Raw genomic sequence first — 12,768 nt, forward strand, 5'->3', positions numbered from 1 at the left:
TGACCACAGCTCTCTGAGCTCTTCCCTTCCGGCAGTTAACCGTCCCTGTAAACCGTCCGCCGTCTTACCCATTTCCCTTTCATTTTTAGCAACTGTGCGTATTTTAAACCTGTATGAAATCGTGTCGATTTCAGAGTTCCTTATTCCTAGGGCACGTTAGACACTGATGAGGCTGTTTGGAGATACTGAAAATAGAGACAATTAATATATATTGCCAGCAACTAACACTGATTTAAGACAATCACGGTAACTAAACAGCCAGAATCCAAACAGTAGAGCAATGTCACCCCCCCAGAAAAAGAGCCAGTAAAGTTTTCCCCCTAATCAGTAACAGAAAAGGTGAAAAAGCACATCCCAATTTGAGATTATTAAAACTTAACCAACTTCAATGTGCAACTAACTTAAGGAATGAGCTCAAACGGTGTAATGTGTATTTACAGTCCACCCCTAAGTGCAGTACTTCCTTTGTGTGGTCCCTGGACAACATTCCATAGCTTCGGTAGGGTTTCAGCCCAAAAGGCACAAGCTCAGCGGCGAGCACGCACGCCCCACGTTTCTAGCCAGCCGGTGCCTACCTGTGCGACAGCCGCCCCTCAAGAACCTCACAGGCCAGGTGGGAAATAATTAAAATGGACAATTCAGAAAACTTTACAAAAATACTTCTTTTTATTAAAAGCAGCAATTTCAAGCAGAACCATACACAGAATGTAAACATCACTAAGTTCAGCTCCAGCCTGCCGAACCTTCGAGAAAGCCTACGCTAAACGCATCTACCGCACTAGCCAGTTAACAGACTGTATTATAATTTGAAAATATATTTTCTATTTTGAATTAAGAAAAAGGAATTTATCGTAGTCTGTCCCAGCGCCAGATACTGGCATCGTCGCACACGGCTATGAGGATACTACTATCCCTGCTAAAACTGGTTTGTCGGATGGCAGCGACACATTTAGGATGAGTAAGAGTCGTACACCTATAAATAAAAGAAAATTATTCAGCTGGAATGTGAAGTCTGCACCTGCTACGACACTATGGAGCACTGTTTCACCAGCCTCCTAAATAGAGCCAGGAGGAACCGGAGGGCAATGGGATTATGCCCTTCCTGCTGTATTTTGTACTCCAAATGCGGACTCGGGAAAGCAGTTGTCTCCTGTTCGCCCACTGCCACTTCTCACCCACCCGGTTTCGCTGAAGCCCTGACTGCAGGCTGACTGAATCACCTTATCTAGGACTTCGCAGTCAGCGTTCCTTCCCGGTGGTTAGGGATGAAATACCGTCGTCAGGATCATCGAATTGGTTAGGTTGGAAAAGACCTTTAAGAGTCCAACTGTTAACCCAGCACTGCCAAGTCCCCCACTAACCCATGTCCCTAAATTGGGTGATTAAATTGGGCCGCATTTTCAGGGACTTCCTACATTTACATATATGCACACACACACACTTATGCAGATTACATATATAAATTAGATTTGTATGTATTTTTTACAGCACATATACAAACACAATGCGTGTGTTATGTATATACGTAGCCTACCTACATTCTATACACGTTATTCTTATTTGTGTGTTTATATAGATATAAAAGACATGCTGTAAAATGGGATAAGCTGTAAAATATGACAAGAGGAAATGGCCTCAAGTTACATCAAGGGAGGTTTAGATTGGATATTAGGAAAAATTTCTTCATGGAAAGGGCTGTCGGGCATTGGAACGGGCTGCCCAGGGAGGTGGTGGAGTCACCATCCCTGGGGGAATTTAGGAGACATGTGGATGTGGCACTGAGGGACGTGGTTTAGTGGTATGAACAGTGTTGGGTAACAGTTGGATTTGATCTTAAAAGCTCTTTTCCAACCTCAAAAATGCAATGCTTCCATGCAAATTGCCTGGCCACATGGGTAAGGAACTGGAAAGCCCTACTGCCTTCTCCACATTATGCTCATAGCTATAACTCTCATGACTCCAGTCCTCTCACCTATTTTGCCTTTGTCATGTGCTACACCCACCTACCACATATTCTCCTAATTGCTTGGTAAATTTGCCACCTAATTTGTAAGCACTTCGAGGAACAAATTGTCTTTTCCTGTATCTACATACGGCACCAACCACAGTCTGACTGGGGCCTCTTGGCACTACGGTAATAAAAACTTTAAAAATCAGTAAAAATAAAAATAGAAGTTCACCTTCAGGGGCTCAGAATATTTATTTACTTAGTAGTTACAATGGAAAGTGATCTAAAGAATTTTTATAATTATCAGTAAAGGAAAATGGAAAAGTACCCCAACATCCTGTCTTAACTAAAACAAAATCAAAGTAGTGTACTCACTTGGCTTTATGAGGATCCTCTATTTCTAAATCCCAGACATAAAGTTTGCCAACCTGATTGCCCAGAGCAAGCATCTTTAAAAGAAAGCAGAGGATGTAGGAGTTTTAAACTACTATCTCAAAAAAAACCCAGAAGTCAGAATTTCCTAAAGGCTCTATAGCTGGTAAATTACATGTGAACGTTGGAACATGAGTAAGTTTGTTGGAAGGGCTGTAAAATTTACCTCCTGCCTCCAACTTTATTATCCACCTCAGCAGATGGGGGAGAAAGATATCAATAAAGATACTTTTAGTGGAAACCACTTATATCTTGGGTGGAATTTTTTCCATCAGGCAGAACCCTGGATGAAAAATCTAGAGCTACTACAGTTTCATATAAAGCCCCTGCAGCAAATCGTTCTGCTTCTCACACATGGCATCAGGTCAACCCACATCTACTGATAAAGAACCCACAAAACGTTGTGCGCCTCCAAACAGAGCAAAGTCAAAGCTCACACATACCTTTTGCCAGAAATCCATTGAAAACCTCATGTACCATATATCACACTGGCTGTAATCAAACCTTCCAAGTATGGTCACATTTGATTCACTGGGCTTGATTTTATCTATGTCGTCTTCCATTTTGCCAGGTTTCCAGCACACAATGGCATTTTCACAAGACTAGGGAGAAACAGTAGGGGAAAAAAATATCACCTGCATTTGTAATTTATACTGCACATCCAGCCTAACTACAAGCAAATATTTCCTCTCAGCTTGCCCGACGACATTAAAAGGAACCATAAAACTGAAAATCTCCCCTCTGTCCTTCACCCACAGGGACGTCACCAGCAACACGTCACTGGCCATCGCTAGGAGGCTGCTGCCCCCACCGCTCTGCCAGGGAACAGCGCTGAGAGCCTCCCTCATCCGCTGCAGGGAAGGCAACCAGATGTGCTCAAACACCCCTCCCTGGGCGGTTTAACCTAGGTCGAGGGTTCTTCACCCAACCCCTTCAACCAACAGGACCCTACACGCGAGTTCATAGAACAGTAGAGTCAGAGTTCATAGAATCACAGAATGGTTGGGGTTGGAAGGGACCTTAAAGCCCACCCAGTCCCACCCCCCCTGCCATGGGCAGGGACCCCATCCACTAGACCAGGTTGCTCCAAGCCTCATCCAGCCTGGCCTTGAACACTTGCAGGGATGGGGCATCCACAGCTTCTCTGGGCAACCTGTGCCAGTGCTTCACCACCCTCTCCATGAAGAACTTCTTCCTGATATCTAATCTAAACCTCCCCACTTTCAATTTAAACCCATTACCCCTTGTCCTATCACTACAGGCCCTTGTAAAAAGTCCCCCCCCAGCTTCCTTGTAGCCCGTTCAGGTACTGGAAGGCTGCAGTAAGGTCTCCCCAGACCCTCCTCTTCTCCAGGCTGAACAAACCCAATTCTCTCAGAGTCAGCCCACTGTGGGAACCCCCATTTCTCCCTTTGTCAGCAAGACCCCTCCTCAGTATCTACATATCTTTCTGTACTCTCTACCAGTGGGGAAAGTTGGCACCCCTGTACTTTTAGCAGGGGTACGGCTGTAGGGATAATTTTATTTGAGTACAAGCTGCTTATCCATACATCCTGACAGCTGACACAAGTCACAGTATGCCACGTTACATCCTTTGACGTAGCCTGTAGTTACCCTACTACCCAAATTCTAGTAAAACCTCGACTGTTTACGACCCTCAAAACAAACAGGCAGGATCAATGTAGCTGAAAAAGCTGCCACTTTACCTTGGAAAGAATTAGATCTCCCAACCATCGTACACAGTCAACGTAGTTCCTGTGTATGTCCCTCGTAGAAAAGTCAGGGAAGTGAATTTTCTGGGAAATAAAAGGCCTATGGAGAAAATCACCAAGTGAGGTTAAGAGAAAGGAAGAAGCACAAGTCCAATTTTTAACAGCCAGTTTTAAGATGTCTCTGTGTTAAAAGGCCAAGCCTGCCTTTTTTGTCATTTTAACAGTTTCATAACAAAGTCAATCTTGTATATTGTTTTCTTGCCTTTTTTTTTTTTTTTTAAGGGGAACAGTCCCCGTTTTCATCCTCATTCCTAACAATATCATCCCCCACTGCACAAGACTGCGCAGACAATGCTGCACAGAACTGCTCCTTCAGATGCTGCTGAATACAGCTTCCAGCGCCGAGCGCTTCAGGAAGGAATTAAAGCTCAGTTTTCCTGCTTCTGCAACGTGTTCATCGATAAATGGAAAAGCCCGCTAGAAAAGAAATTATTTAAAAACCATGCTAAAAAAGCAGCACTTAGTGTTACCAAAAAAAGCCAGAGCATTTTCACAGCTCTTCTCATTGCTGCCCATGTTCAGTATGTTTTAGGCTCCTCAATTCTTTCAATGGTTTAACCGGAAGTTGAGATTTAAAAGTTGATGAACTTCATAAAGGAGGATTTATCTATCATGTAGCTAATTGCTCTGTTTACGTGACAATTTACTCGTATCCGAGAGTCAGATCAGAGAATGATGAATACGAAGGTCATTACTACATAAACAGCTTTGCCCCCACCCCAAAGTCAGATAATAGATACAATAATTAGTAATAACTACCCAAAACTATTTGCTACATTTCATTACATGGATTTGTTTCCTTTCTAGAAATTTTGGGGTGAGAGAAAGAAAAGCCACTGACAATCTGAAACATGGTGAATTACAAGTTTTAATTAGGGATGAGAGAGATGATAATTCCAGACATTTTCTAGTCAAGCAGATAAGAAATAATTAAGATAGTTAAAAATAAAAGTGTCATGACTTTAAATCTGAATTCAGTAAAATCCTACTGAAGCAAACATCAGTAAAACACCTCTGCTAGAGAGATTCAGTATCCAGCACAATCCCCCGCTCACTTGCTGCCCCCAGTCTGGATAGGAATCAGCCTGGGCCAGTGATGAGAATATCCACGCTTCGCAATGAGGGCCAGGAAGATGAAGCCTACGCACCTGTTGGTTTTATTTGGGTTGTACTCGTAAGACTCCTTGATGGCATTTATCATTCTCTTGGAATTAATTCTCCAGAGTTTGAGAGAGTGATCCATCCCACAGGACATGATTTTTTCACCCAGAAGATCATAATCCTACATATATGAAATAATTTTGAGGACGGACAGCTTAAGCTGCGTTACATCAACTCAGATTTTATTCCATCATTTCCATCAAAACAGCATTTTTGCCTTAGAGAATGCAATAAAACTGTGTATTTCAAATAGAAAAACACTAGTTACTTAATCCTGCTCACTGAAATGAAGTGCAGTATCTTAATAATTATATTTACTCACTCTCAAGAAAGAGAGGCATGTTCAACAGTACTGACAGACAATGAATCTACTACTAGTGTTCCCCCCTTCAGAAAATTCCCTAGGTTTCATTTTATGGAGCAACTCTGGCAGAATCCCAGGGCTACGACATGGGTGATGACTATTCAGAACCACGAGAGAGTAATAAATGGCGTGTCAGGTTTCACAGAGATGCACCCCTCAGCTTTCAGGGCAGACAACAGAAATGGAAACAGTTCTTAGGAGCAGCATATTAAAAGGCAGCTATTCTAGCTGGCATGTGCTGGGTGCCAGTGTCTGTTCACAGCCACTGAAAAGCAGCATAACTCACCTGAAATAACTTCTTTCCTTCCCTACCACATCTCAAGTTTTATTTGTTCTTGCTGCTTTGGCTGGATAAGACCTCAAGAGTGGGATCATCGTGAAAACATTTTATTCATTCTAGCCCCACTAAGCTCTATTATGGTTACTTCTAGGCTGCACTGTGAAAAACTAGCTACTCAAAGACACAGAAAGGGAACACCTGACCTGTGTATCGAGAGGTGGCCAGATCAATGAAACCACCGTAGATTTACACTTGTCTATCCCCTTAAACCAGTATTTATGCACTTCGGGGGGTTTTTTAAGTCGGTATAATATCAAAACAGTGCACAAGAGGATAAAAAGTTGCATATTGTAGGCTTGCTACCCTTTGTAAATCTAAATCACTGCCCCACAGTCTTCCACTTACTGCACTTAACACCTCATCCCTGTGCCCTTCTACTCCTCCAAATATTGCAACCAGCGTGTCTGTCTGGATGTTCCACAGTCTCAATGCATGATCTATAAAGAACAAATAAAATTACATGCTGCTTTTTATACGTACATATGAATAATATATTTCAGGTTAACCACTTTCAATAACAGGGCTTCACGTAAACATCAAAAAGGCACTTAATTCTTCGTCGCTTGTAAGAAACAACGGAACTCCCTTAGCTAGAATTGCCATTACAACTAAACTCGTTAGGGTCATTCCATAACTGCGCAAGCAGGCCCATTCCCCTCCCAGAGGGCCAGCTTCCACAAAAATATACTTGGATCTCTAGACCATCCAAATACCAGAGTCTGATCGTGGACAAGTTTGCTTTTATTCAGTCTTATCTCAAAAATACTTGTCTATATCAAAAAACGTCAGAGTTCCTTCCAGCCATTCTCACATCAGCATTCAGAGAAGTTTTGTGTTTCCATTTTTTTTTAACTTTAAAATATTCTTCTTTATGACCCACAGACTGTAGGGATGAGAAAACTGTTCCTAGAAACAACATGTATTCCAAAGTCCATGGGACTAATCCACTTGTTTAAAGACAGCTTTAACAATTTCTAATGATGAACCTCTACAGTATTTCCCTTTTGGAAATGGGAACCTCTAGCGCATTTCCCTTTTGGATCCCACAGGTACGCTGCTCTGAACTACAGCAACACCAACTGGAAGGCCACGCAGTCCCAGATATTTTTGTCTTTTTCTACTCAGCTCTCAGCCAGCAGTTCCGAGACTCCAGTATCCTCCTGCCTTGTGCCCTCTCAGAGACTGTACCTGGTCCAGAGATGGCACATTAAACCTTGTATTGTCAGAGCTTGTGCCAAACGTTGGTAAAATGACAAGCCAAAAAACATACAGAACTCAAGAAATTCAGCGTTGCAAACCTACAGCCCAAACTTGACAGTTGCAATAACCAGGGGTTCCCAACGTCTCTTCTTGTGTAGTAATACCAAATATTATAAATCCAGAAGTCCCCTTACGTGAACTTTTCCAACTCTAGCACTCCTGAAGGCTCGCTCTTGCGGCAGACAAAGCATTCCCTGACTTCGCAAAACAGTCAAGATGAGGAAGTTGTGACTGGTTAGATACTCTGAAGAAGGCCCTAAGGCACAACAACAAAACCTCTCTTCTCCCTTCACTAATGTACTTTTTACACAAAGTCCAGCTGAAGTCAGAGCTGCTCCCGAGGGACAGACTCGGAGTTTTCCCCAGGCACACGCTGTCTGCGGCCTGAGGATGTCCCCACTAGATGGCAACGCGATTCAACAACTGAAAAACCTTCAGCTAGACTGTTAGAAAGGAAAGAGCAACCCCAATGCTCATGTTTCCTCCCTCCTAAAAGCAGCACTGTTCACAATCCCTTTGCACCACAGGTGGAGTTATGTTTATTGTAGGCCATGGATTTAGTATGTGCCGGATATACAGCCATAAAAGAGCAGGATTTGCTCTGGACTTCCAAGGTAAACTTCTTCAGTGCCATTCATAAAAAAAAATGCATGGAAATTTTGGCCATTTTCAAGACCAAAATCCAATCCAAAGTATCCTGATTTATACAAAAACAGAAGAGGGTTTTTTCCTCACCTTTGCTTACAGATAAAAGGAGATTTGGATCTCTTGGATGGAATTTCAGTTCATTGATTGCATTTCCATGGCCCACGTAGTGCTGGGACAGAATTCAGAGACCAAGTTATCATTTCCCCTCATGTTCACATGTATTTAGAAGACATGTTTCATGTCTTTCTGCAACATAAGCTGTATCTCGGAGTTTGGAGCACTCACCTTTATGCACTGCATTGTGATAGGATTAATTATCCTAATGATACCCCTGGACCCTGCCACAGCCAGGAGAGGATGGCTTGTATTGCTATCGTATGTCCACGCACAGGTATAGAAATTTTCATCTGCCTAAAACAGCTCACGTTAAGGAACACTGACCAAACAGGAGTTTTTTCGTTGGCTGTTTTTTTTAAACAATGGGATTTTTTTAAATTTTTTTTTAAGTAAACTTGTTGCTATTTCATGCAAGTTCCCAGGAGCCTCTGCTGGAGCCAATAAGAAGATATTTGATTATACATTTGCAAATACAAGTAACATCACCTTTTCCAGAGATGCCAGTTTCCTCACTGCTATTCCACAACATACAAGGAATGCCTTTCTCTCTCTTGGTATCACTTTTCAACCCCTTTCGCCAGACCATCCAAAGATTGGGAATAAAATAAGACTGAATCAAGACTGGGTTCACCAGTTATTGACCTGAGTACTGCAAATGATCATCAACGCAAGTTACTGCCACTTCAGAGCTTGAAACCTAATTCTTAGGCTTTAAACCCAGTTCCAATTCACAGGGAAACTGCAACCACTGTAAAGCGGGGAATGTGAAACATTACACAAATATTACTGTTGGGAAGATTAAACCAATGGAGAATCGGTTTTCAAATATTTTAATAAAGCATGGTCCACGAGTCTGCATTTCTAATATTTTTTCAATAGGAGGGACTCTAGGATGTGGGGGAGAGGTAAGACTTGGAGCTAACATAAGGAAGGTGCCACACGAGCAAAGCATTAAATCACAGACCAAACCTTCGTGTGCTTTTTCCTACAACACCTCTTCGTTTCTGATGAAAAAGCAGCAGAACAAGTGCCTTTTTCACTTAAAAGGATACATCAGCATCCACGTAGGACTGCAACAGACGGATTTCGCCTTGAGAATGACATTCATATAAAGTAACCTGGAGAAAAAAAATAACACAGTGGAAGAGATTGCTGCTTACTTGTGGTATTTCAGAAGGAAATCACCGGCACCTGCATACTCACTTCCTGATGGGGAGAGGCAGTGTGCCCTTATGGTTTAGATTTCATCCATCATCTGTTTGTTTCAAACAGGGGGAAATGGTTTGATAAAAGAATGCTCATAGTTTTGGTAAAGCACCACTCCAGGACTTCTCAGCAGTCCCTCCCAAACATTAAAACCTACTGCTCAAATGGTCTTAGTAAGATTAAACTCTATTTGGAATGAGTTACTGCAGCTATTTCTAACACAACTTGGTCTTTTAATGAGCCATTGATACCTTGTTTAAACTTAGTTCAGCACTTTCGCTAACTGCCAGGTGGAACAAACCTGGAAATGAAAGGCTTCTTTTTTATCCGCAACACTGGCACAGAGTGCACTTCGGGAGTTATTTTCAAGACTGAAATGACATCGATCTTTGTTCAGAAAAAGCCTATAAATTCGCTCTGCACAGGACATTAATTTGGCTACTGAGCTGCCTGGCATCATTGCAGACACTTATCACATTTTAGAGCATGTGATCTTTTGGAAACAATAACATCTGAGTAATTTTAGTGAGAAGATCCATTTATGCACCTCTCTTCCTTACCCCATGTTCACATTACTGCAGGATCTTTTTCTCTACTATACAGGCTAATTCCCAAATAACTAACACATGCATCCATAAAGCAATCCAGAGGATGCAACTCTCCCCAGTAACAGATGCTACATACCTCCGCAATAAAGCTTTCTGTAGGAAGTCTCCTGTGTCCATACTAAACACAGGCCAAGGCACCGGTTGAAAAAAAGAATGCAAGCAGACCCACACGGAAAGGCTCACGGTTAAAACCAGATTACTCACTCTGTTGCTGCCTACAGTGGCAAAAACGAGAGGATCACCTTCTTTACTGTGCCAGTTAAACTGGACTCCAAATAAAGGCTGACCATGGTCCTCCTGCAGATGTAAAGTAAGATGACACACACACACACACACAAAAAGAAACCCACAGGCATATTATTTCTGTGAAATTCAGCTGTGGTGGTAAACAGTTTAATTAATATGCTTTCCACCTCAAACTACTAGGTTCACATCCACTATAATTTCAGATAGCAAACAGTTAAAAAGAACAGTTTTGTAACATCACATTTTAACTTGGCTATCTAAAGGAGGTTAGAAGAATATTCTGTCACACACGCACCCCTTTTCTTCCTCCCCCCAAGTTTTTAAGAAGTGAAGGGGAAGGACTGACATCTCTACGGCCAGAAGCTGGCAGAACTCCCGAGTTACATTTGCAGCTCTACTACTTTGCTTTGCAATTTTCAACAAGGCAACCTCTGCATCCAACCCCGCATCTACATGCATTTTATGTCATCAGTTACTTCCACAGAAGGATGTACAACTTCATGGAGCAGAATGATTAGGACAGAGAAGAATTATACTGTTGTAACGGTGGACAAGAGCCACATTTAACTATTATGGCACCGTTAGGTCTTGCAACTCCATCACAGACTCAATGAACTCTGTCATGTCACAATGCTGCTGCAAAGTTCAGTGTTTTCAGATCGCCTTCACAAGCAGTTACCAGAGCAATGCCAAGTATTATTTTTATACAGCTTACATCAGTTTAAGAGAGGGGAAAAAAAAAAAAAAGCAGATATGTTTATGAATTGTGATGAATATGGTGGCGCTTGTTAATAATTGATAACAGTATTTTGGCCTGTCCTGACAGGATGTTTTCGGTAAGAATAATGTTCATTAAAGTGCCTCACCACAGGGGACTGTCTGGGACAGTGCAGCCAGGAAGGAAGTGTCTCATGACGGCTGTTAAGCAGCCTTCAAATGGCAGAGCTTCAGAGACAGCAGGAGAAATATTAGCCCTGGCAGCTCTGGCATACCCAAGAACCAAATAATAAATCTGAGGAAGGGGTGTGGGTGGGCAGTCCAACACTACCCAGAGAAAGAAAACTAAGGAAGTCTGGAAGAATTTAAAATAGCATTATTTACTGAGAAAGGCAATATCTGTTATTAACAGACATAGCTAGAAGAGCTACAAAGAGAGGGGAGATCTCTCAGAGACAAAGGCCCTCCACTTCCTTAAGAGAGGTAACAACTTTCAAAGCTGAAAACACACTAAAAAGAACTGTTCAAAGTTTCACTCGAAGTATTGCCCATCATAACATGAAAGAAGAGGCTACTGGCTTTATGTGATGAAGGATTATTAGCAAAAGGAAAAGCATCAAGCTTATTAGTGACCCCAGGACAGGAGGGAAAAGCAGGTATTTGGCATCTGTAAAGCATTACAGTTTAATCAGAGATGAAGAATGAGGAAAACTGTATGCCATAAAACTGCACACACAAGCCCATGATTTTCAGCATCCAATAAAGTTATGAATTTTAAAAACACATGGATTCTAGTGCCATATTACAGAGCTATATTAGCAGGTCTTCTGCCTGTTTTGTCTGGAATAACCTTGTTCTCCATCACGTGCACACTTTCTGGTAAATTCAGTGAAATGGGAAAAGTGAAGAGGAAGACGTTTTGACCCCTCAGGATAGGATATTTTTCCAGCATAAGCTGTGGTAAGTTTGTGATTTTCTGGGCAGGACCCAGACTGGGGTGATGCACAGTAACTACAGAGCTAAAACAGAGGGCTACACTGTTTCTATATTTGAGTACATACCTAAAGTGTTCAGTAAACTTTTTCAAAGACAACCTATTTCCCTGGAAAAACTACTCTGTGAGACAAATGTCTTTAGACTACTCCCATCATCTGTACTACATTCCACACATGGAGTGCTACAACCTCCAAGGGCCTGACTGTACATATCGCAGTTTTTCTGGTTTTTGATGAGTGAAGGAGTGAGGCAGAAGCTCTCACAGGAAGCCAGTAGGGTATCTGAAGAAGTTATGCTCACCTCATTTAAAAAGCCATCATCCTCACTGGTCAGAGACAGCACATATAGCTATTTTGATAACACCTGTCTGCTCTAATTTTTGTCCCAAGTCCTAAACATTGAAACAGGATTTTAAAACCATTACACTTTCAGGTGCTGCACATTATGGCTATCCTGAAATGCCAAGTATGTCATGCAAATCTGACCACTTTGTTGTACAGGCAGAAAAGACAGCCCAGAAAGTCGTACATATCCTGGGCTGTATCCAGAGCAGCTGGCCAGTAGCTCAAGGGAGGGGATTCTCCCCCTCTACTCTGCTCTTGTGAGACCCCACCTGGAGTGCTGCGTCCAGCTGTGGAGCCCTCAACATCAGAAGCATATTGACCAGTTGGAGCGAGTCCAGAGGAGGCCAAAAAGATGATCAGAGGGCTGGAGCACCTCCGCTATGGGGACAGGCTGAAGAGAGTTGAGCTTGTTAAGCCTGGAGAAGAGAAGACTCCAGGGAGACCCTACAACACCTTAGAATCATGGAACGGTTTGGGTGGGAAGGGACCTTAAAGATCATCTAGTTCCAACCTCCCTGCCATGGGCAGGGACACCTTCCACTTGACCTGGTTTAACTCCAGCTAGCAAAATATCACAAAGATGGTCTCACAAATCCCACCTCCCCTCCT

At 42.4% G+C, this 12,768-nt stretch overlaps 1 protein-coding gene across 1 annotated transcript; it reads right to left on the minus strand.

Annotated features, from left to right (window-relative positions):
* Nucleotides 1-644: 644 nt before the first annotated feature.
* Nucleotides 645-10,153, minus strand: EED (embryonic ectoderm development; the record flags this gene model as incomplete). Its single annotated transcript, XM_010155122.1, has 10 exons — nt 645-973; nt 2,324-2,397; nt 2,824-2,982; nt 4,087-4,192; nt 5,301-5,434; nt 6,363-6,454; nt 8,013-8,094; nt 8,211-8,336; nt 9,095-9,160; nt 10,061-10,153. Coding segments are annotated over 10 exons (1,059 nt in total), but the record flags the coding sequence as incomplete, so codon positions are not given.
* Nucleotides 10,154-12,768: the final 2,615 nt, after the last annotated feature.

The sequence above is a fragment of the Eurypyga helias genome, unplaced genomic scaffold (assembly GCF_000690775.1).
Source record: "Eurypyga helias isolate BGI_N326 unplaced genomic scaffold, ASM69077v1 scaffold45857, whole genome shotgun sequence".
Lineage (NCBI taxonomy): Eukaryota > Metazoa > Chordata > Aves > Eurypygiformes > Eurypygidae > Eurypyga > Eurypyga helias.